Raw genomic sequence first — 25,149 nt, 5'->3', positions numbered from 1 at the left:
AAGATGGTGTAAAAGCTTTAAAGCCACAGTAAAAAATTTAGAGCTATGGAAAGTTCTTGGATACTCACTTCAGGGTTGGCACTGCAAGACTTCCAACACAACATATTCAGATTATACCTGCTCTGCACACGCTTCATATCATTCCAATTTATCTTATCCTTAACTTATCCTCTTGGATAAGTTCTGTTTGTTTTGAACATCAGGTTTAGTTCTAAGTAAAACAAACTTACCCCAGGCACCGATTCCATCTGCTTCATTTCTCATGTCACACTGTGACACTGATCCATGTTACAACACAATCCGTTTCATACTAAAAAGGAGTATTTTTCTTGGCTATGTAGATGTCATTTGTCAACCCAATACACATGAGACAAGAGCTAAATAACAATAAAAAAAATAAAGAAATCACATACTTCTTTGCAGCTTCTCCTGGGGACAGAGACGTCACCACTGAACTTCCTGGCTGAGTAACATAGAAACGCTGCTGTTCGTTTTGGGCTGGAGTTATTTTACACTCGTGTTCGTGACCCCACACAACAAGATTAATAAAGTCATCTAAAAACTGCTCTGGAATGTAGTTTGTGGCTCCGTGTTTGCTTCTATTCAAGAAAACAGAAAAATAATTAGTGTACAGTAATGGGTAGGCACAGGTGGGGAGTGAAGGAGGAGAAAACCACCAATGTGATATTAAAATGATGGAGAATCTCCAGCAAAAATACCTGATGTATATTTTACATCAGGCATTCTTCATATTTGTTCTTTCATCCAATTGTTTGAAGTATTTAGGTAAGACAACTTACACAGGTTTGAGTCAAAGATAGTTTACTTACACAGGGAAATTTTCAGAAGGGTTTTTCTGTTCTGAATGAAGCTCTCTGTCTCTTTCCAGAAGATGGAAGAGATTGAGAGCTCCTTCAGCCTACTGGGCAGAACCAACAGCCAGAGGTCCCAGCTGTGTTTGCTGATTTCTGCCTCACCATTATCTCCCACGTGACAGCCACACTGTGATGCATGAAAAAAATCAAAGAATCTGGAAAAGAACTCTGCCTGTTCCTACTGACACTGCTGGAAGAAATGGGTAGGCAGAAAGAACACAAGCTAATATCCTCTAATTAAGAGAATCTGTAAAGAATAGCAATGCAAGTGAAGATAAAATACTAATGGAATTACGGGTCAAAGTCTAGGAAACGGGATACGAGGTTTACTGGTCTCTCACATCTAACAAGCAGACTTAAGACTTAAATGAAATCCTCCCTGGCTCTCAGGTATGAAGAGTTTGGGAATCAACTTCCCAGCATTTCCAACTCATTTATTTCAACTCTTTTCCATTATGGTTCTTCTGTAAGAACAGCTGTAAAACAGTGCTTCTTTTTGGGAAAATCTTCACACAAAGCACCAGCCAGCACAGCTGGCTTTCTCTCCTGCAGATTTCAAAGCAGTTTCATGAGAACACCACAGTAAGTTTAAGTCACCATAATTCATTCAGCACTGCTACCTATTCTGATGAATCACAAACAAGTTAAACCAACTGTCTTCATCCTCCTTTGGTCTCAGCATGGTTACTTGTTTATTGACAAACATACGATACAACCTCTCATCTGGAATGGCCCCTGCAGGGGACAAAACAAAACAATAAAACATTTTTGTGTGGTCTATCTATATTTTATAGTGTTTTAATTAGGAACTCTTTTTAATAGAGTAGAACAACCCCTGGTAAGATTGCCATTTTTGTCACTAAGAAGTCTATGGTGGGATTATGAACTCTAAGTGTAACACTGTCATATTAGAAGCCTCTGTAGCGATGCAAGGCATTCTGACAAGAAATCTACTTTTCAGTAACTGAAAGCAGTGTCGCTGACTACATCTAGCTTAAAAACTCTTTGTCAATTTTCTGTGCCAAACGCTGTACCAGGGGTACAATCAAAAATAGGAGATGCTTTATTCCTTGCCAATGGAATAAGCACGTTCTGTTGTAAGAAACACTCCAAAAGCAGATACGACTGAGTGGAGATGGAGTTCTAAAGCATATTTTGAAAATCTCTAGAAAACAACAGAGAAAGCATGAATTTTACAAAGTCTGTGCTTTCCCACACAGCAGGAAAAAAAAAATCTGCAGTCCTTCTAAACTGGCTGCTGCTGTTTGTTTCCTTAGGCAAAGAAAAACAAAAAAACAAAACTAGCAAAATAAACTCAACCAACTAAACAAAACCAAAACCAACCATTGGATGCTTCATTTTTATTATGGACTTCTAAGAATCCCACATGGAATGTATGTCTCTTCTGCATGAAAAAGTTTTCTATAAATCAAACAAAGTCTAGAGGGTGTAAAACAGAGATGACTTCAATGAAACATCTCTCAAACATTTTTGCACAAGATTTCCACTTTAGAAGGCTGCTGCATTTCCCAATAGTGATCTTTTTTTGGGTATTCAACTGCTTTTTATGAAGTTTGACATTGTGGTATTAGAACACTCATTATTAACTTTTAGAACACCATGAAAACTCTAAAATATTTCATTTAATAGAAGGAATCACGGCCAACTAGAGCTTAACAGAGAACTGTAAAAGCTGCTTGGAAATCAGTGTTGAAGCATTCATGGCTGGATATGAAATAAAGGGGCAGAGTGAAGAACTTCTGTAAACAAAAAGCAGCAACAACACTGCACTGAATGAATACAGCTCCATTTACTTATACAGCAACAGACTGAAAGGTGTGTCTGTTCCAACTTAATTTAGACATATTGAACTTTGGCAATATGTGAACAGTTGAGCCACAGCATGGAAGAAAAATTCTTACCTAAGCCATACAGAGCAATTTTTGTTCTACCCTTACGTAATAAAATGGGGCTAATATCTATTTTCTCCACAGAAGTTGAACGTCCAAAATGATTCAGCAATCCTGCACAGCTTAAAATATCCAGTGCACACAGTGCATCCACCTGTAGAAAATCAGAGAGAATGAAATAAATGCTTTCAACAGGAAACGTAGCCTTTAAAGTCAAAGGGAAATAGTTTCAGAAGGGAAAGAGAATATCCTTCCTTAAATACATTCTGCAGTTGGAAACCTTGCCAGAGAGCTATATTAGCACTTTTTGGTATTCACCAGAACAGAAGCAAAATCCTTCTTACAAATCTTAACAATGGGAAATGAAACATCATTCAGAAAAATAAGGGAGAACCCCAGCCAGCATCTAAAGTACTACAAGAAACTGCTTAAACTCAACACTTCGTAGTAGGACTGAGACTATTGTTATAGTACACCATGATACACTGCTGTTTGTCATAAAATATAGAGCTCTTACTTTAGTGCATGCTTTCCAAATGTTCTTTTTTTTTTTTTTTCCTGTTTAGTTTTAGATGTTGGATTGTAAACAGGCATTTCAACATTATCAGTTTACTTTCCTTGAAGCGCCTCTTCTTGAAATTAAAGACTCAAAATTGAAGATGCCTATCAATCATACAAGGAATTTAAGCACAGGTCAAACTATTAACATTTCCTTTCCTTAAGAAAAAAGGCTTTCAGTTTCTATAGATGAGTTTGTTTTAGAAACTTCCCAAAGGGCTGCCACTTCTTGGCATGGGAAGTGAATCTGTTCCCAGTTATCAAAGCCTACGTATATTAAGAGATATAACAGAGTCCCTACGGATCCCTTATTTCAATTCTCTTTTTTAATGACACCCTTAGGCTGCTGCCACTCACAAAGAGAATTTCAGAAGGTACACAGAATATTGATATGAAGAGGGAAGGAACTGACTCAAACAAGCCTGTTCCTAAAGAATTGTATTTTTATACAAGTCCATCCTACAGTATTATTTTTGTAACATAGTAGCATAATTACAATAATAATTACCCCTGTGGGATCATCATGATTGCCGTGAATACTAAAAATTGGCATAGAAATGTTGAGATTTTCATCCTGGTAGTTCACCCATGGAAACCTGAACAAATAGAGGAAAACAAGTTATAACATAATGCCAATTTTTGAACAAAAAATTCCCAACATTTTCTTCAAATTGTCATCAGAAATACACAACAGCAGCACAAATGATACCAAGTGGCTGGGATTAAACTTAAGCTCCATATCAGAAGAAGACTCTTATTCACAGTCTGGAAGTTCCTAATGGGAGTATAGTAGCAAAAATATTTTTATCATTAATAAAGAGCTAATATATGAAAGCAGAAGACTGTGCAACCTTTACACGCAAAAGGCCATTTAATTTAGCACAGTAATTCATTTAAGTTGGTTTACTTGTAAGACACAGCCTATTTATTACTTCAATCTATCAACTGTTATAACATCTCCAGAGGTTACTCAATAAATGGTCCTTTACAGACTTAATAGAAGGTGATAGATGAGGTGATGCTATAAACTGCCACATACAAACAGGCCTAACACTTCAAGGTAGCAGTCACAGAGGAACAGGCTGCCCAAGGAGGCTGTGGATGCCCCATCCCTGGAGGCATTCAAGGCCAGGCTGGATGTGGCTCTGGGCAGCCTGGTCTGGTGGTTGGTGACCCTGCACACAGCAGGGGGGTTGAAACGTGATGATCATTGCGGGCCTTCTCAACCCAGGCCATTTTGTGATATACAGCACTTAAGAATAAATAAATAAAAATCACAACACATTCATCCAATATGAAAAACAAACACATGACACTGTAACTTGTAAGAAACAGACTTACTTGCTGAACTGAAAATTAACTGCCTGATCACTCAGAACTTCAAAGTGAACAGGACGATCCCCCATGCAGTATTTTCTTAGTGACTCCAAACAAGTATGTATTGTTTTTCTGGAAGGTTTGTTTTCATGAAAGAGGTCCCCACCTAATAAAACAAAGTCCACCTGTATATAACAAAGAGCTCCATTATTTCAATATAGCACTTTGTATTACCTTACGGGCCTGTAAGCAAACTCATTAAATTACTTCTTCTAAGTACTCCCACATACTTCATACCGGGACCCCTATTTAAAACAAGTCTGTAGTTGCAGATATTCATGAACCAATGAACTACAGAATAAGTAAACTAAGTAAATTATTTTGAATCTGGACTGGCAGTGCTCCAGGTGAGGCCTCAGCAGAGCAGAGGATAAGATCACCCCCCTCACCCTGCTGGCCACACTGCTCTGGATGCAGCCCAGGGTTCAGCTGGCTCTCTGGGTTACGAGGGCACACTGCTGGCTCATGCTCAGCTGCCACCCACCAGTACCCCCAAGTCTCCAGGTTCTGGTAAGGCTGTGCTCTATCCTTTCATCCCCCCACTACCTCTTCTCTCCCAGTGATTTTCCATTCTTGCAGCATTAAAACCTCTCTAAATATCCCTGGAAGTGGTGCAAGTGCACTGAAAATACCGATCACACATCCAAGGTCATAATTTAAGAAGAATGCTCTCACAAAGATATTAGCATTTCTTTTACAAAGGGAAGAATGTAGCTGATTGCAATAAATAAATGCTTAGTTTAATATTACAAAAGATTACAAGACTAAGCTACACAGCTTCTACCAGGTTGCAATGGATTTTCTAATCTCCTTTACTTTCCAGAAAGTAATACTTACTTCATTTTTTTGAGCATGCTCCAAAATTTCATTAAAAGTTACAAACGTGTCGTTGCCACGCACTGGGTCCTTCTCCAAATAGCCAAGATGAATATCAGTAGCAATCAGTATCTTGAAGGTATCTTCATCATCCCTAAATAAATCAGGAAAATTTCAGCACAGACCTTATTAAAGTAACTTGTTTGGTATACAGTCATTAAATACACAGTAGATCTATTGTAAAATCCTTATCACTGTACTTTTCCTGTAATACTCTCAAAACGTTCCACTGCTTTACTTGCAAGTGGCACTTGATCTTGGTCAGGCCCTGGAACAGACCTAGGGCAAGGGGCACAACCCCAAACTGCCAGAGTTCAAGGAGCATTTGGACAATGCTCTCAGACCTAGCGTCTGATTTTTGGGTGGTCCTGTGTGGAGCCAGGAGTTGGACTTGATGGTCTTTATGGGTCCCTTCCAAGTTAGGATATTCTATGACTCTATGACCAAACAAACCAGTTTCACAATTAGATTATCCTAATCAGTTTAGTTCAGAAAATGGCTGCAAACACCTGATGAAAAACTAAAGGGTGCTCTGTGTGCTTTCAGCCTTTGAAAAACTCTGCAAATAAACGTTCTGTGTTTGTTTGTTTTGGGAATCCACAAACACACAAAGGAAAGGCCTTGCATAAGAACAAACACGGTTGGGAGCACTTAGCTCTTTTCAAATGCACCGAAGGTTTGCTGTCTGGTATGGCAGAACTGCATCGTGCTACAGCTGACAGAGCTTACTGCAAGCCGACGGCACTCATCTTCCTGCTAGGATTCCTCAAAAAAAGGCTCCAAGCACAGCCAGAGAGGGCAGAGAACCGGTTCCTGGTGTCACAGACGCATCAGTGCCTAAGAGATAAGAACACAAACGAATCAGAACGAAGGGCACGGAGAGCGGAGCCGGCAACCACTCAGACTTTTATTAAGGACAACTTACAAACACTCTCGGGCACTGATCAAGCAAGCTCTGAATCTACTTCAGCCACTTCCGACCAAGCGCAGCCCACCCCCTCACACCGTGAAAGCGGCGCTGCCCCCGAAGCCGACCCCGCCCGGCCAACAGAACGCCCCCACAGCCCCCCCGGCCCAGGGCCCGGCCCTCACGCCCCACGGCCGCCTCACGCCGTTTCTATAGCACCCAGCCGAGCGCCGCGCCGTTCTCGCGAGATCCGCCCGCTCGCAGAGCGCTCTCGTTCGCCGTCTCTCCCGCCGAGCTGTGCGATTGGTCAGTCGGGCGTTCACTCCCGCCGTGGCGCTTACGTCACTTCCGCCGGGAGCGACGGGCCGGAAGGGCTCGATGTGCAGGTGAGTGGGCGCGCCCCGGCGGCAGCACCGCCCCGCTGGAAAAGCCCCGCCTCTGGAGCGGCGTTCCCGGTCATCGGTCCGTGAGTTTGCTGTCTCGTGGGGTGGGGGCAAAGCTAAGCGGGGTTGGACGGGGGCGAGAGTGGATGGGAGGCCCGTAAGGCTTATTATAGGGCTGGGAAAGCGGAGGGTACCGACACCACTTTCGGGTGCTGCCCGTGCTGGCAGCGGGGTGCTGCGGAGTGCAGGGGAGCGAGGCCTGTGCGTCACTGGGCCTCTTTCCACTGGCAGTGTGTGAGCAACACTTAATTCAAATACTGCTGTGTATCCACGCCTTACAGATGCCAACCGAAAATGAGCAAAGGCAAACGTGCTGCTGAGAAGGACGCTGATGAGAGGGATGATGACAGCGATGAGTTTGCAGAGTTTACAGAGAGCTTTAACCAACTCGAGCTGCTGGAAACGCACCGGCATTTGATTCCTATAGGAACTCAGAGCGGTTGGTCGGGGCAGTCTGACGATGAAGATGATGAACAAGAAAGAAGTGAGGAATGGTATGAGATGCAAGAAAAAAAAATGGAGAAAAATCCAGAGAAATTAATATTGTGGGCAGCTGAAAACAATCGGGTAAGGCATCTGTTCTGTGTATCTCTAACAAAAAGGCTGTATTGAATAGATGTCTGCAGTTCCATCCACAAACAGAAACTTCTCTATGCTACTCTTTATCCCTCCCAGCTATTTTGACTGAGGTTTCACAAGCTGCTCTGGAAAGCATCTGCCTTTGTGTTCCACACACTAAAATATTTCTTGGCCAATTAGATTTCAGAAGAAAAACTTTGACTGTAGATCAGAGTTGAAATATGAGCACTGTTTTTAAACTTGGATCAACTTAAAAGTGTGCCAGACTCTTCATGGTATGTGAGCATTTTAACTGGAGTGGAGAGGGTGTATCTGAAGCTTTATTTTCTTGAAATCTACATATGCTGAGAAAGGAAGGGATCCATAAGGATCAAATCCAATCCTACCTTTTTTTTTTTTTCTTTTTATTTTTCTTTTTTTTCCCCCCAATCTTGTTAATAAAAAAAGCTTTCTGTTCTTGGAAAATGGAGTGAGAAGATGGAGGTTCTTGTTAGGCAGCTTGTTACATCCTTGTGTTTACAACAAAGGCTGCCACTGAAAATAAATGTACACAAAAGGCACTTATAGTTGTGTGGAGGCACATGTTTCTTCAGAGGCAAAAGTAGTCCTTGAGGTGCTGCAGCTTAATGCCCCACACTGAGTGAAGTGAATTGCAGTTGTGTTTTTATGCTAGACTGTTGTGTCTCTATTTCAAGTAATAATAACTGGTTTCATCTTAAAATTTTCTATCACGCATAGTCTTTTGTGAGATGGACAGAAACTGCTTTTTCTTTGGGGGGAAAAAAAAAAAGCGTTTTTAGAACAATAGAAATGGTGTGTCTTTTTTACAAAGGTTCGTATTAAATTCCCTATTTCCCTTCAACAGCTGACTACAGTGAGGAGGCTCCTTTCCGAAAAGCTGGCTCCCGTTAACGCTCGTGATGAAGATCAATACACTCCTCTCCATCGAGCTTCCTACAGTGGGCATTTGGACATGGCCCGGGAGTTGGTTGCCCAGGGGGCAGATATTCACGCACAAACAGTGGATGGGTGGACGCCCCTGCACAGTGCGTGCAAGTGGAACAATACAGAAGTGGCCGCGTTCTTACTTCAGCAGGGTGCAGACATCAACGCTCAGACAAATGGGTTGTTGACACCTTTACATATTGCTGCAGGAAACAAAAACAGTAGGGAAACCCTTGAACTTCTGCTGATGAATCGCTACATAAAAGCAGACCTGAAAAATAACTTGGATGAAACTGCCCTTGACATTGCTAGGAGGACCGATATATACCACTACCTTTTTGAAATAGTAGAAGACTGCATAAATGCTGTGTCCCCTTAAAAGCTGTGAATGTGAGTTTTACTGCCTCTTGTTTGTCACACAGTATCTGTGTGCTTGGTCTGTCCCTTTGCATCAAGGTTGTCATTTAAGATACTGAAATATTCTTATCAGTGAAAATCTCACCTTTGCAATTCAACTCAGTGCTTTCCCTCATACTTCGAAGTGCCATTACTGTTATCAGGGTATTCAGAAAGCTTTAATGAATTCCGTAATTTCAGTGATTCTGTGCTCAATAAGTGCAAATTTGGAGGGATGTTTGGTCCAAAACATTAATGTCAGAACAGGAGGGAAAACTGGACTATGTATGTTATGTGAAATTCAGGTTTGGTTTTGCAGAGTTTATTACGGCTCACTAGAAAATTATTTTTGAGGAACTTTTTTACAACTGCATGGAAGCTCTGAATGGATATAATTTACTTGGGTGATTTTCAAAATGCGTAGTGATCTGGTGTAAGGCCTATTATAAAATAAAACACTTAACCCTAAATATTTTATTGTCATATCTTTAATTGAAAGCTCAGTAGCCAATGAAATTGCCTGCTCATAAATCAAATGAACTATTCTTAGGAACAACCGAAGTCCTGTAGTACCTGATGGTACTAGTTCTTGGTAGCCAAATCTAATCTGCCACATTTGAACTGGGCTTCCAGGTCTGACAGAGGTCTTACTGCCATGATTTAACCAAAGTGAACATGGTTTGTTTAAGACCATTAGCGTGCACTTAAGTGCAGTTTTTCTCTACAATAATGCAAGTTAGAAATGCAGTGGTTTATATGTGTATATGTGTGTATATATATATACATGCATGTATAAATATTATGTATGATATATGTTGATACTAGGAAAAAAATGGGTATTAGGAACAATTTCTTCTTAGAAAGTGAACAGAAAGAGTAGGGAGGTGGGGCAGTCACTTTCCCTGGAGGTGCTGCAGAATGTGGACATGTGGTATGGAGGGACATGGTGAATGGGCATGGTGGGGTGGGCTGACGGTTGGACTCGATGATCTTAGAGGTCTTTTCCAACTGGAATGATTGTATATTAGTGTGCGTTTGGTCCTCTGATGGAACATCCTTGAGGGATCATCACCCTGTCTCTCTTGGAGCCAGCCAGCCTCCTAACACGACTGCGTGCAGTTTTGGGCACCACAGAACAAGAAGGACATAAAACTGTTAGAGAGTTTCCAAAGGCGGTGAAGGTGGTGGTTCACGAAGATGGTGAAGGGTCTATAGAGGAAGACCTATGAGGGGTGGCTGGTGGTGTGCTCAGCTCGGAGCAAAGCAGCTGAGGGGGGGCCTGATGGCTGCAGCTCCTCACAGGGAGCAGAGGGCAGCGCTCAGCTCTCTCTGGTGACCAACAACAGAACCCAAGAGGATGGCAGGAAGCTGCATCAGAGGAGGGTCGTGTTGGATGTCGAAAAGGTTCTTCAGAGTGCGGTCATGCGCAGGAACAGCCTCTCCAGCGCACTGGTCATGGCACCGAGCTTGCCAGAGTTCGAGAAGCATCTGGATAACGCTCTCAGAGCACGCTCTGACTTTTGGGTGGTCCTGTGTGGTGCCGGCATTCAGTCTGGAAGATCCTTACGGGTCCCTTCCAACTCGGGATGCTCTGTCGTTCTATGGCTGCGCCTGCCCGCAGCACAGCCACAAGATGGCGATGTGCAGCCGCCGCCCGAGCGCAGCCCGCCCGAGCAGAACGCGCCCGCTCCCTCGGCAACGGCCCCACGCGCTTTCTACCCGCCGGGCGCGGCGGCCATGAGGGCGGCCAACAGCCAGCAGCCGGCGGGGGCGGCCGAGGAGGCGGACAGCGATGGCCGCAGCGAGACGGCGGGAGGCGGGCAGCCCCGTGAGCGCCCCGTCCCCTCCTGTCGCCCTGCCCCGCCCGCTCCTCCCGGCTCCCCCGTCCCCTGGGCGCTGGGCTCCTCCTGAGCGCTCCAGAAAGCCCTGGAGGGAGGGGGAGGATGGGGAGGGCAGTTGGCACATCCCTCCCTGGGCCGCCTGGCGTCGGGTTGCCCTCTTTCGGGGGGCAGTGCCCGCTGCCGTGGGCTACGAGACCTGCTCCGCCCGCCCTCCACCTTGGGTTGTTCACCATGGAGGGACTCCATCGCCACAGCTCCCCAGAGCACAGGGTTGCCTTGGCTGCAGCATCCCGTGGTGCAGAGCCCTGTAGCTGAACACTATCGTGTCTGTAAATCTGCCTTAAAGTGCATTAAAGCAAGAAGAATGGGATAAAATGAAATTACGTGCTTTAAAACACACCAGCATCGGGGAAGTTAAAATGACCGCTTCTTGTGTGATGTGTTTTGCTAACAGGGAAGAACTTTCTGTACGTTGAGCCATGTAAGAGAGTTAAAGAGATCCTTGAAGAAGAGCTCTGTTTTTGGAAAGAAGAATGCCACATTAGGCATCCAGCTGCAGGTAATCCTCCCTATGAGCAAATGGAAAGTGTTTGTCAGGGCAAATGAAACAGAAAATGTTTTGAGGAACTGTAGCAAAATTACTTATTTAAAAACCAAACTAAAAAAAAAGTCAGTCTAGAACACTTATGTACTAGTCTAGAGAAAATTCAGAAACAGAAGAATTATACATCATCTAGTTTTTTTAGCATGAAATTATGAGACTTAGAGAAGACATAATTCCATGTGATCTATCAGCTTAATAAAACAGAAAAATACCAAGTGGTAGAGAGGTTTTGGTACTTCTTTTTTTTGAAAGAAGTGAGATTTTATTACTTCTTTCCTTTGAAGGAGGTGTTGTAGCTACTAGAATTCATTGGCTACCTTCTGCTTCTCAGAATTTGAAGTTAGTGTTGAAAAGAAGAAGTTGAGGTAAAAATGAGCAAAAGGAAAAGAGGAAAACAAAGCAATCAGAGTCAGTCTGTTTAGGCAGCTTGAAGGTTATAGACAGACTTGAATACAGTAGAAAATGAGGAAATGTAAGTCTGAAAAGGAACAAGGTGTTTGCTCTAGATAAGAAACAATTGAAAAGGTGTTTCAGTATTTGTATCATTAGCAGTCTGTACAGAGAATGATCTACTTCATTTAACTTACGTCTGCTGACACCTAAAGCTAACATTAGCACGAGGGTGTTGGGCTGCTGGTCAACTGGTACTCCTAAATCCACAATACTTTTCCCCCATAACAGGTGGTTCTTGTTCTGTAGCCCTGCATTCTATCCCACAGTGTAAAACTATTCCTTGGTTATGTTAAGCTACATTTTGTTGAAATAGGTCCACCACAATCTTTCTTAATATTTACATCTTCCACAAATGTAGCAAAGCCTTAAATTTTCCCTTTATTTCCAAATCTAGACAAGTTTGGAAAAGGTCTTTGTGTTCTCCTGTTTAGGATTAGAACCCAAAAGTAAATTTACTCAAAATGAGTATCAAACAATTGGATTCACAGACAAAAATGTACAAAAGTTGGGTGATGTAGTCACTATCCAGATTTAAATTATTTGAACCTGCAACTGCATGACTGTGATTAGACTCCTTAGGCAATTACAGCACACACTGGCAGACAAACTACTTATGTAAATTCTGTTTATATTAAAAATAGAGGAAAAAAAGGCACTTTGAAAGCACAGTTCTGACTGTCTTTGCATTAGTCTTTCTCTGTATGTGCTCTCTTCCCACTGATGGTAAAGGGGATCTGGGCAAGTGGTTGAGTTGCAGATGCTATCATTAGTCTGCTCAGTTCACTCTTGTGTCTCATGTTAGTGAGAGCTTAACACACCAACACTGCACTACATTCATCTGCCACTGGATCACAATTGTCTGGAAGATTACAGTTTGATCATATGAATGGACATTACAAAGTTGCTCTCTGAAGATGTCAGTCACTCTTTTCCATTAACTGTCGAGGCTGCTTATGGCGCTGTCCTACCAATGTCTAATTACAGGACTGAACAAAGGGATTATCCTTTAAATGTTCCACCACTTTTAGAACAAGTTTAAATAATCAGTTGTAACAGTATTATTTTGACTAATTATTAACAGCGGCTCTGAAAGGAATTTGGAGTGTGAAAAAGAATTTCTCCATCGGAAGCCTGCAGCCAGCATCGCAGAACAGAAATGGCTTACTTTTACAACCTCAGTTCTACTCAAGGCATGTAGGAATGAAAAGTAAGAGTCAACAATCAGAATCTTTGCCTATAACAGCTCACTTTAAAGTTGTCAGTTGATGTTTCTTTTTGAAGTTGATTGACGTTTCACTGAACTGCATATCTTATATCTTATATCTCATTTCTATCCTTTCTCATCTGTGAGAAAAGCACAGATTTAAAACAAGACAGGCTATTCAAATTTATTTTGGTGCTGAAATGTATGGGATTTGTTGGTTTTCTTCTGGGAACGTAGATGCTCTTTGTCCTAAGGGCTGCTTCTAGGAGCAGTGATGCTTCTCCTCACTAGCTTTTCTGCCTGTTTTGAAGCAGAATAGGCAGGTAACATGAGAGGAAGGACAGAAGAAGAGATAGAAACAAGAAAAAACTGGAAGCAATCTGACTTCAGTTCCTATCAAACCTATCATCAAACCGCTTCCATTCACACATTTTTTTCTGTGTAAGGAGCAGGGGAAAAAAAGTGTGATTATATATAATTGAGAGGTGGAATGTCTATGAAGTTAGATGAAAAAGGAAAGATTTCCTTTTTCCAAGAGAAGATGAACTTACTGTGTTCAGCATCTGAAGGAGAGGCACCAGGCAAAGGATAAAGGAGAAGCACAGACAAGGGGAGTGAAAGAGAAGACAGAGAACAGAAAGTTAGGAATTCCTGAAGGGAATTGGAGAGGAAAACACAGTTCAGCAATACAGGAATAGAAATAAAAATAAAGAAATGAAGAAAAATTATGTAGGAGAAATAAGTAGAAGAGAATAAAGGGAAAGGAAGAAATTAGACCCATGTTGCTGAATTTACTGAAGTTAATGCACTTATTTTTGCTTCTTCCTTTTACTGCCTTTCCCTAAATGTGGCTGGCTCTTGGGGGGCTCGCTCTGTGATGTCACATCTATCCTTACAAGGGTCTTGATTTTTTTGAAAACGTGAATCTGTTTGGATGCGTCAAATGAAACTTTAAAATGGCCAGCTGTCTGTGGAAATTTAGGTCTGTATTTATAAGATTTTAAACAAGTTTTGTTTGGGTAGGGGCTTACTTTCTCCTTATAGCTGTTTTATCCATATGTTCCTGCTGCTTTTTTATCTGATGTTGTAGTTAGTACTCAAGTCTGATCCTATTTCAGTCAGTGATGAAAATATTACAATTAAAAAAACTACAAAATGTTTCTGATGACAAGAATGTGCTACTATGAAATTTGACATTTTTATAGTTTTCTCTGTTGCAGAGTGATTCTGAATTCCAGCAGAAGATCATAACGTAGCTGAGGAAATGCCTTAACTTTTCTTAACATGCATTAAGCTCAGCAATTCCTGGGCCAAGAGTTTGTGATTCAGTAATCAAGCTCGACTTAATAAAAGTTTAACATAAATAAGCCTGTGATGTCTCTATTTATGTAAGAGCTATCATAGAGGCTACCTGGAACCTAAAATAACCTGTCACTGAACTCCCACTTGCAACAGTTATTAAAGTCAGATGAGGTGATACCAAATGAGCATTCGTTTGTATTTATCGTATAGTCACACTACTTAGGAAGCGGTCATGGATCCTTCAGGGTACCTGTACAAAAACTGGACAAGCAATAGCTTTGTGGCTGGTTGGGAGAGGTCCCAAAGGACTGGCAGAAAGTCAGTGTCACTCCTGTCTTCAAGCAGGACTGGATGGAGGATTTAGGGAACTGCTGGCTGGTTGGCTTTCTCACAGTTCCTGGGAAGATGATGAAGCAACTAATAATGGAAGCCTTTTCCAAACATATGAAGGACAAGAGGGTGGTTGGGAGTATCCAGCAAGGATTTATGAAGGGGAAACTGTGTTTTACAAACCTGAAAGCCTTCTGCAATGAGATAGGTTGGTTGGTGGATGAGGGGAGAGCAGTTGATGTTGTTTACTTTGTCAAAAGCCTTGCTAGAGCCTCTATCTGCCCCAACAGCCTCAGTGACAACTGATGAAGTACGGGTTATATAAATGTACAATGAGGTGAATGGAAAACTGGCTGAAGTGACAAGCTCACAATGTTGTGATGAGTATCATAAAGTCCAGCTGGAGGAGTCACTGGCTGAGAAAACCAAGAGTTGATTGTTTAACATCTTCTCTAGTGACCTGGACAATGGAACAAAGTAGAACTTAGCAAGTTTGCAGAGAATACAAAATGAGAAGGAGCATTTGATACACCAGGTAGGTGCCATTCAAAGGGTACTCTACAGGTTTCAGAGTTGGGCAGAGAAAAAATTCATGAAGTTTAGATTAGGGAAATGCCACGTCCTGCTTCTAGGGAGAAATAATCCCTTGCACCATGACAAGCTGGAGAACCACAGACTGGAAAGCAGCTTGGCACAGCTGGGGCTCCTGCTGGACAAGAAGTTGAGCATCAGTCAGCAATGGCTGGCAGTCTCTTGGGCTGCCTTAAAAAGATGTTTGTCATTAGGTTGAGAGAAGTGATCTTTTCCTCTCCTCAGCACTGGTGAGATACATCTGGAGAGCTAGGTCCAGTTCAGGAGATGTACTCAAGCAAATCCAGCCAGTAGCCATGAAGATGATTAAGCGATGTTACTGAAGAGATGATGAGAAAGCTAGGAGTGCTTAGCACTGAGAAGGCTCAGGAGAAATATATACTGAACTGGGGGCAAAGAGAGTCAGTGCTTATCAGGCTTGAAAGTAGATTTCCATGATGATGAAGGCAAGAATCTCATGGCACCAGGAGGAAGGGTCCTTTCCTGCCTGCAGATTGGCAGCTATGGAATCGCTTCAGTGGAGTAGAAGCAGATGAGGGACCTGAGGTTCTCTCTGGCAAACCAACTGATGGCTGAGCCTGAACCATGCAGGGGGACATAATACTAGTTGGAAGCTCCCTGCTGCAAACAATGAAGGCCCACGTTTTCTGCACCAACTTGACGCTGAGGAAATGTATCGTGGGTTTGCAGATGACAGCAAGTTGATCTGCCTGAGAGTAGGAAGGTCCTACAGAGGGATCTGGACAGGCTGGATTGCTGCGCTGAGGCCAGAATTCTTTCTGTCCTGCAGTAACATAAACAAATATTTCTTCTTTCTAAAGGAGGTAACTGTTTTGTACAATGAAGAAACTGAACTGATGGATAACTTAAAGCCAGAGTTGAAGAGTTCCTTATTCCCAGTGTCATCTCAAACTGATAATTCATGTTTTCCCTAAGGTGTGGTTTTAAGAGGTGGAATGGGATTTGTTTCTGAGAATCCTATTTAAGCTAGACTGATTATTGTTATGAAGAAATAGTCTTAGTGCCAACTTTGAACAACTAAACTTTCTGTTCCTTTGTGTTTTTGTTTTCTTTTTTACAATCATATGTGGATGAAATAGGATATTTGGTTTTTTGATTGCCTGGAAGTTTTTTCTAATACTAAAAAAAAAGGGTTTATTTTTGCACCTGTGAGAAGGAAAACAAATCTAACTTAGCTGGCTTGAAGACAACTCTTTTTTGGCACTTCTATTTGACTTCTAAATGGAAAAAAAAAAATATTGGCACTGAAAATTGCACCTGAGGCACAAGAGGATTTACAGCTTTTGAAAACATTCTCACTTTTTAGATGCAAATTTGATCATGAACCACACAATCATGTTTGAAAAATGACAGATAGAGGCTCTGATTAACCTGGCTGCATCTCACTTCTGCTCCTTGCTGCATTTTCATTCCGGCCTCCTCCCATGGCTTTCTCATTCTCAGTTATTATTTTTTCATGATCTTCTTTTAAAACTTGCCAAATGGAAAGATTTTCTGCGTTCATCTTGCAGTAGCTCCGTTTTGCTGCAACAAAGGCAGATTTGTGGAACTCACTGGTTCCTTTGCTTCTTTTTGTGCAACCTTGTGCAGTGAAGAAATGTTTCTTAGACCTTCTACTGAATGTTTCATTATTTTAATTACGAGGCTCAGGTGATTCTTGTTTAGTCCAACATAATCACATTCAAGATCTTTTTATACGTCTCATGTTTCACTTGAATCAATCTAAGGAATTTGTTTAAATGGCATTATAGTAACTCAATATTAGTACTACTGAATTACTACTTCTATGATATTTATAATATTTCATTACATCGTGTTTCTATTAATCTAAATATACTTTGCTCACATTTTATCATAGTAATTTTTCATTCTAACCATTCAGCTACTCTTTTCTCATCCTTGTTTTATATTATTTCATTTCCAAATTAAACATTGCAGTTCTGAGAGACAGCAGTTATTGCTTCCACACAGTAGTAAGCATTCAAGCACTGACATCTCTCATAGGCTGTGTCTACACTATCAAGTAATGAGGTATAGTGGAAAGGGATCAATATATTAAAGCGACTGATGTGAGGGCCCCATAACTATTAGATTGGCCTGAAACTAGAGCTACTCTTGTTTCCTGGACTGAAATGCCCCTACAGTGCTTGAGGTTCAAAGATGCCTGGAGAAAAGCTCCATCACAAACCTTTGCACTTGGGCCTGTCGGATGCGCAGTGGGTAAAGTGAGAGCATCTGAGCATCCCCCTGGAATCAGAGGTCTCGCCTGCTTTCTATGAATGGCTGCCACTGTTGCTGCTTAAGATGCCATTCAGTGCTCCAGAACACAAGGCTGAAAATCACAGAATGTCAGGGATTGGAAGGGACCTCGAAAGATTATCTAGTCCAGTCCCCCCGCTGGAACATCCATGCTAACTGCTAACAAATATCCACTGAGCCACGTTTCAGCTTGATAGTACACACCTGTCAGATTACCTGAGGACTGTGTGGTTTTGGCAGGAAGGATGGCTGCTCCAATTTTGGCTCTGATCTATACCAGTGAACAAAGATGAGTGCTGCACCAGAAGGTAGAAGTGTGCTGGGACAGGATCCTCCACCTACAGTGTGCACAGCAAAGCTGTCTATGCCTGTGCCTTGAACTGGAAAAGTCAACTTTAGACAGCTGTAATACATCCCTGCTCAGTCATAAGTGGAACTGTAGCCAGGCAGAATATTTTAACATCACATTTCTTTCATGTGCAGTCACTTGGGCTCGTCTGTTCAGAAGTTGTTCGTCCAATGAGATGGGCATCACCTTTCAACTGAATATTTTATCTCTGGTCATACTTTAGAATGTTAAACTTCCAAGCAGAAAGATCATAATCCCTAACTTAAAAAATAGTCAATCAAATTACAGGCATTTTACATTTTATACTAAAATACAGCATGCAATTTATACAGAATGAAACTTTTATCACTCTTTTTCAGAGAGGATGTAGGGCCTTACTTGACAAAAACTTGCATTGCTATCACAGGAGCTACTTAAGAAGAAGAGATTTCAAAGCCACTCATAAGTGTCATTTTGGTACGAAATAGATCCTGCTGCTCTTTCAAGCTGGTCACATTCTTTTAGGATGAGAAATGCACAGGATTTCCCTGGTTGATAGAACAAGTGACTTGATAGCTATGGGTGAAAATGCAACATCTTTCAGTACATTTTCAAGTCAACTGTTTTCAAGACAGTTGACAAATAACTTCAAAGAGTCTTCTAGGCTTAAATGCTTCTTCTGTGTAACAAAACAAAGTGAGTCAGAGCACAAGAGGAAGCCAGCTGGGAAAACACATCTACCACTGTTAGAGACTGCAAACATTTAGCCTTCAAATAAGCAAAATATTTTTTATTTTGCAACAGTTTCGTTACCAACAGATAGCATTTTGTTTTAAATTCCTGGCTATCAGCAAGAGTGGAGCTACTGCAATTTCCATGGAGCGCTTAAACCACAGTTCCCTGTGTATGCAGTAGAAAAAGTGTGCATGGTCCTCAGCCCACAGCTATGTCCTGGGCTGGTTAATCTCCAAAAGCAGTGTCAGTGTCAGTGTCAGTTCCCAAGTCAGGGGGAACAAAACTGCTTGAAAAAAGAAACAACTACCTTTGTGCAAAAGAAATTTAGTAAAGCCAAATGCTGTATGAGCCACCATATTCCCAGCTCTGGTTGAAGTGCAATTTGCGAAAGAAGGGCTGCAAATTCTTTTTTTTTTCAAAGCTGTCACTGCTTGGTTTGTAGGTACCTCTATGTTAAGTTGTTTCACAACCCCAGAATTAATTACAATATTTTTATTGACTTCACTTTATGTAGGATTGGGTATGGCATGATCAGTAGACTCTAATTGGCCAGGTTATAGAACTTAGCAATACATCTTCAAGGAACAGGAATGAAAACTAGACTAGGCAAGTAGAATCTGGTGTAGCTTTCTCCAAAGTCATATATCAAGTGTATGTTCCTGAAGGAAAATAAGAACTGCCATTGCTGCTGATACAATCAAATATATTGGGTGAATCAAGATTCAACAGAAGTCAACCTCTGACCTTCATGGGTCCAAAATTTCTCACATTACCTGCAGAAATGGCTAAAGAACCAAAATTCCTGTTTTGTGACTAAAACCAGTGTTGTTTGTCCGGGCAGGTCCTGTGATTTTGTTGTTTTGCTTTGCTGTTAGGTAGCAAGCACATCATGTTGAAGACATGAAGAGGTTGACATGCTGATTTGAACAACTTCAATTCAGAGACTCCTGGAGAAACATAGGCTGAGCCAACAGAAATCTTGGGAAACTCAGTGAAGAGAAAACATTCTGCACATAGAGCAGAAAACTCCAATACACTGGTGCAGGGAGGGAACAGGCTGGCTGATAAACAGCCATGCTGGAAAGAACCTGGGGGCTTTATGAACAGTAAGTTGAATGTGAGCCAACTATGAGCTCTCCTTAAAAGTAAAGCAAGCCATATGCTGAGCAACATCAGATATGCATGCAGCAGATTGAGGGCAGTAATCATCCCTCTGTGCTCAGCATTTTTGAGGAGGAACCTGGTATATTGTGCCCGCTTTCAGCCTCTCACTTCAATTGGAAGTTGAGAACATGAAGGGAGTCCAGTGGAAGGCTACTGAGATGATGTGCGGCCCTACAGCACATAAAATGAGAGACTGAGCTCTTTAGTCTTGAGAAAAGGAGGCAAAGGTATGATTTAATAGCAGTCAACAACTGCCTGAAGGTGTTAAGAAGATGACAAGGGGCAACAGCCACAAACTACAAGCTGGGAGGTTCAGTGTTGGACATTAGGAAAAAAATCTTCAAGAGGGTGGCACTGCAGTGGCACAGGCTGCCAGAGGTCTGCTGGAGTCTCTGGCCTTGAATATTTTCAACTTCTTGCTGTTAGTCAAGGCAGCATCGGTCCTCCCTGAGTAGTGACCTCTAGAGAGCCCTTCTGGCCAGCACTAGTTCAGAGCACAGACAGTACTGGCCATAACCACAGCTGTTGGTTTTTCTGGTTTTTCTGTTTTTTTTTTGTGGTTTTTTTTTTTTTTGTTGTTGTTTGTTTGTTTGTTTTTAAGAGTGCTTAGACCACAGCAATAGAAGTCTTCAAGTGAAGTTCTTTACTCTGAATCCTTCTGAAGTTCTTTTCTTAGAGGGCAGTGATGCCCTGGCACTGCTGTCCGTAGAGCTGTGGTGCCCCGTCCCTGGAGGTGCTCAGGGTCAGGCTGGACAGGGCCCTGGGCAGCCTGAGCTGGTGGGGGCAACCAACCCATGGCAGAAATTGGAACTGTATGACCTTTAAGGTCCCTTCTAACACAAACTATCCTGTTTATGTGTGGTTATTAAGTTTACAGATGGTCGTGACCTAGTTACTAATATAACACCACCCACACACATAACTGTTCCTTGTTTCTGAGGTAGAGCTTGAATTACTCTCCTGACTAACACAGAGATGGGTCACAAAGACCTATGTGGTATGCACATGCTGTGCTGCAATTCAAACACTCAAGGGGAATTTATTCCTGATGTAACTTTGCTGCCCTCAATGTGTTCACATGAAAGGACCTTGGATCTTCAGCTGTTGGGTACACAATGCACAGTTTCAAAAAATACTCCAATCATAGAATCATTAAAGTTGGAAAAGACCACTAAGAGCACGATGTCCAACCCCAGCCCCCAACCATGCCCACACACCAAATCCCTCAGCACCACATCTCCATGGTTCCTGAACACCTCCAGGGATGGTGACTGCACCACCTCCCTGGGCAGCCTGTGCCAGTGCCTCACCATTCTTTCCGGAAAGAAATTATTCCAATGTGAACTTTCCCTGGCTCAAATTGAGGCCATTATTTTTCTTCCTCCAAGGTGTGAGAATCAATGACCTCTTGGTTCACTGAAGCAAATGACTGGGAAATACATCTCAGGTGGTCTATTTGATAGGCTTCTTCATACTTTCCTCCAAAGCAGAGCTGTGAAAAGTGATTTCTTGGTAACCATAAAAACTGTAAATAGCTGTGAGATTTAAAAACTAAATGCAGACATTTGGGTTCCAATAAAGTCTTAAAATGACAATAAAGTTATTTTAAGAAATCCTCTTCTTTGAATTATTGTTATTTTTTTTTACAATTATTATTGCTTTTCCAACTTGTTAATCCTCTTACAGCTGCTTGAAGCTAGTGCAGTTGGCAGGAAGTCAAATCTCCTGTGGCCGCTGTCTCTTCCTCTTATTTTATCTTTTTTTCCCTAGATGAGTAATTTATTCAAAACTTTACTCAACTTCCCTCTTGCAAATATGACCTTTTTAAAAGTCAGAGTCACAGGATGGTTTGGATTGGAAGAGACCTTAAACATCACCCAGCCCCAACCCCTGCCATGGTTTGGTTGCCCCCACCAGCTGCTCAGGCTGCCCAAGGTCCATCCAGCCCGGCCTTGGGCACCTCCAGGGCTGGGGCATCAAAATGCCCCAAGGTCTGTCCCTGATACACGAAGGGAAAGCCCTTCAGCTCCAGCTGAACCTCTGCGGCTGCCTGGGGCGGGATGGGAGGGGATGGCGAGAGTAGAGATGGCCGAGGCGGCCCTCGAGCTCCCGCGGGCGGGGCCGTGCGGCACCGAGGGGCGGACCGGGGCTGGGGCCGGCGCAGAGGGGCAGGCAGCCGCGGGGTGGGACAGGATGGCCGGCGTGGCCGGGGGGGGCTGCATCTCCACGTCCCAGCCCAGTGGTTCCGCGCTGCCGTGTGTCGGGCCCGGCCCGGGGGTGGGCGCTGAGAGGCGGCGGCGGCAGCAGCAGCAGCAGCAGCATGCGCCGGGCGGCCCGGGCCCCGCGGCTCCCCCTGGGCGGCAGCTGGCAGGCTCGATGGAGCCGGGCCCCCGGCGGAGCCCCGCCGCCCGGCCGGGCTGTGCGCGGAGGTGGCGGCGGCGCTGGGCGCTGCTGGGCGCGCTGCTGGGCGCCGCGCTGTTGCTGTACGCCTGCCTGCGGGAGCTGCGGCGGCACGGCTCGGCGGCGGGCCGGTCCGAGGGCGAGGTGACCGTGCTGCTGTGGTGGGAGCCCTTCGGCCGCCCCCGGCGCCCGGCCGACTGCCGGCGGCGCTACAACGTCACGGGCTGCCGCCTGAGCGCCGACCGCGGGCGGTACGGCGAGGCGCGGGCCGTGCTCTTCCACCACCGCGACCTGGCGCTGCACGGCGCCCAGGGGCTGCCCCGCGGGCCCCCGCCGCGACCCCCGCGGCAGCTGTGGGTGTGGATGAACTTCGAGTCGCCCTCGCACTCCCCCGGGCTGCGGGGCCTGGCCGGGCTCTTCAACTGGACCATGTCCTACCGGCGGGACTCGGACGTCTTCGTGCCCTACGGCTATCTGTACGTGCCGCCGACGCCGCGGCCCTTCGTGCCGCCCCGCAAGAGCCGGCTGGTGGCCTGGGTCATCAGCAACTGGAACGAGGAGCACGCCCGCGTGCGCTACTACCGGCAGCTGAAGGAGCACCTGCCCATCGACGTGTACGGGGCGCGCGGGATGGCGCTGCTGGAGGGCAGCGTGGTGAAGACGGTGTCGGCCTACAAGTTCTACCTGGCCTTCGAGAACTCCCAGCACACCGACTACATCACCGAGAAGCTCTGGAGGAACGCCTTCGCCGCCAGCGCTGTGCCCGTTGTCCTTGGCCCCCGCAGGGCCAACTACGAGCGCTTCATCCCCGCCGACTCCTTCATCCACGTGGACGACTTCCCCAGCCCGCGGCTGCTGGCCACCTACCTGAAGTTCCTCGATAAAAACAAGCCCAGCTACAGGAGGTATTTCGCCTGGCGGAACAAGTACGACGTCCACGTCACGTCTTTCTGGGACGAGCATTACTGCAAGGTGTGCGAGGCCGTGAGGACGGCGGGGGATCAATTGAAGACGGTACGGAATCTGGCCAGCTGGTTTGAAAGCTGATGTTCCCGAGGCGAGCTCAGCCAGCTTCTCCCAACAGCGAATGCACTGAGGTACAGGGAAACCCTGTGAGACCTCCTGCCTGCCAGAGCCAGTCTGTCCTCAGTGAGAAAAGCATACAGATAGAGGTAAACAAACGAAGAAGAAGATTTTTATTACGGTGCAAAATGAAATTACGGAGAAGCATCAGGCAAGGCGATTCTGCAAGAGCGAAGCTAAACTTTCAGCAGTCGTGCTGGTCTGAAACCTTTGCAGTTGTTTGCAGAATAACCTATGCCAAGTCCTTCAGCTGTGCAGCTGGAACCAATTTTGTCAGCTATGACAGCTTCCTGGACCGTGAAACTTTCTTTTGCGTATGGGGGATACGCGATCAGTGCTGGCTTTCTGCGTTCCAAAGACAAAAGCAAATATTTCCAATGGTGATTATTATGAAAATCAGAGCTATTTGCTGACAAATGCTGAGCCACAAATGTTGAACTTAAGAATGTGATGATACGGTAGCACTTTTTAGCAGTTTTAAATTGCAGCAGCCAAATAATAATTCTTTGAGCCAAATAAAAATTCCATGTAGGAAAAAGGGTATGGAAGGGTTTGAGTGGAACAAACAGCTCAGATGGCAGAAAGTATTTATTGTGAGCACAGTTGTCCTTTTTGAAAGCAGAGAAGAGCTTCAAGTACAGGAAAAGACAGAAGGCAGACAGAAAGCAGGAACATTTCCACCCTCCCTTTATTCAGGAATTAGAGAATGTTTACAGGAGACTGCATGTTTTTCAATGCAAGATTACTGCCATATAAGAAAAAGCAGGGAAAGGCTCAAGATGGCAGGGTTTTATTGCTGTACTCAATCTGTACATGGGAAGGCTAACTTTCTGTTGTGTGTACAGCAATAATGGCAACAAAGATACCAAAGTTAAGTCCCCAAATGCTACCTCCCAGAAGGAGAATTACTGTAGACAGTAAGGTCTAAACTGCTGCTGAAACACAGGTTATATGAAGGAAGTATATGAAGAGAAAGAAGAAAGTTACTGTTCTTTACATTTGGTTTTGGGGATTTCCTCCACCTCATTTTTTTTTTCAGTCTGTTCCTAGAACTCTAGGCTGCCACTTCCTCACGCGGTCTGCCCAGAGCATTGCAGTTCTTCCTTTGCTGGCTGCCACAGTGGAATAAAATCAAGGGCACCAGGCAGGTGGGGAGAGAAGAAAGTTAGATGCAAGTGAAAGCTCAATGTGTGAGATTTATTTAGGTTAGAATGGGATGAGGTTTGATTTGAGCAATGAGGGCTGCCAGGTGGATGCTGTTGAAACTTAGCAGCTGCATTTTAAGTTACCTGTGCCCAGTAATTGTGTAAGTGTGGAACTGAAGAATATTGGGAAAAAAAATCTGTTACAGTGTTACAGCTTATGAATACTTTTGCACAGGTTTGCTGGGGCAGAGCTTGGAAGGCCCTGCTTTTATTGTTATCTGCTTTTGTGCAGGGAAAGATGGTTAAAAGCACTTCTGAATGTGGCTGTTGTTTGTGCCAGAGCTGCCGGAGAGATTTTATTGGGAAAGCAGAGGACTCAGTGCAATGCAGGGTGTTGTTGGGGTGTTCCTGATGCTGTGCTTTAATTCCAGCTCTTCTGAAAGGGTTGTTCAGAGCACAGTCGTGATCCTCACTTGCAAGATCTTCTGCTGCCCTGCCAGCTGGTAAAATAAATTGGTTTTTATTATTCTAAAAGTACAATTCCAAGGATAGCATAAACCTAACAGCTGAGTGCCAGGATAATACAATCACTGTCTCTTTGTCATTTTTTCCTTTTGCTTTTTATGGCAGTGTGCGTGTGTGTACATCAAAACCTGATCTTCAAAGCAGTGAGCAGTCTTTAAAAAGGTGAAGATTGCACTGCTTCTTATCAGTCTGCCCAAAATAGTGCTTCTTTTTCTCAGTCCTTCTAAGTTTTTAAATGTTTCCTGAGAGTTTAGAGGCACACGACTCAGTTCTATCAGTAGTAATGCCACAGGCAGAA

At 43.8% G+C, this 25,149-nt stretch overlaps 3 protein-coding genes across 3 annotated transcripts in view; 2 read left to right on the top strand and 1 right to left on the bottom strand.

The window, feature by feature from the left end:
* MRE11 (MRE11 homolog, double strand break repair nuclease) overlaps positions 1–6,591 on the bottom strand; it is an 18,948-nt gene extending 12,357 nt beyond the window's left edge. The window contains exons 1-7 of the mRNA XM_042838960.1: positions 6,326–6,591; positions 5,558–5,690; positions 4,685–4,845; positions 3,852–3,939; positions 2,798–2,939; positions 1,496–1,610; positions 398–599 (exon numbers count right to left, since the gene is read on the bottom strand). Of these exons, the coding sequence (XP_042694894.1) occupies positions 398–599; positions 1,496–1,610; positions 2,798–2,939; positions 3,852–3,939; positions 4,685–4,845; positions 5,558–5,690; positions 6,326–6,345 (861 nt within the window). The 5' untranslated portion in view covers positions 6,346–6,591. The remainder of the gene's footprint in view (positions 1–397; positions 600–1,495; positions 1,611–2,797; positions 2,940–3,851; positions 3,940–4,684; positions 4,846–5,557; positions 5,691–6,325) is intronic.
* A 280-nt stretch (positions 6,592–6,871) lies between these two features.
* ANKRD49 (ankyrin repeat domain 49) lies at positions 6,872–9,336 on the top strand. Its single transcript, XM_042838973.1, has 3 exons — positions 6,872–6,965; positions 7,228–7,513; positions 8,391–9,336. The coding sequence occupies exons 2-3, from the start codon at positions 7,241–7,243 to the stop codon at positions 8,847–8,849; spliced, it is 732 nt and encodes a 243-aa protein (XP_042694907.1). The 5' UTR covers positions 6,872–6,965; positions 7,228–7,240; the 3' UTR covers positions 8,850–9,336.
* A 12,738-nt stretch (positions 9,337–22,074) lies between these two features.
* Positions 22,075–24,913, top strand: FUT4 (fucosyltransferase 4). Its single transcript, XM_042838907.1, has one exon. It carries the CDS (start codon positions 22,075–22,077, stop codon positions 23,143–23,145), a length of 1,071 nt encoding a protein of 356 aa, XP_042694841.1. The 3' UTR covers positions 23,146–24,913.
* Positions 24,914–25,149: the final 236 nt, after the last annotated feature.

The sequence above is a fragment of the Centrocercus urophasianus genome, unplaced genomic scaffold (genome assembly GCF_019232065.1).
Source record: "Centrocercus urophasianus isolate 14NV4802_14NV808 unplaced genomic scaffold, USGS_Curo_1.0 seq_9, whole genome shotgun sequence".
Taxonomy (NCBI): Eukaryota; Metazoa; Chordata; class Aves; order Galliformes; family Phasianidae; genus Centrocercus; species Centrocercus urophasianus.
The sequence above is the reverse complement of the archived record's forward strand: the minus strand, read 5'-3'. Positions and strand labels throughout refer to the sequence as shown.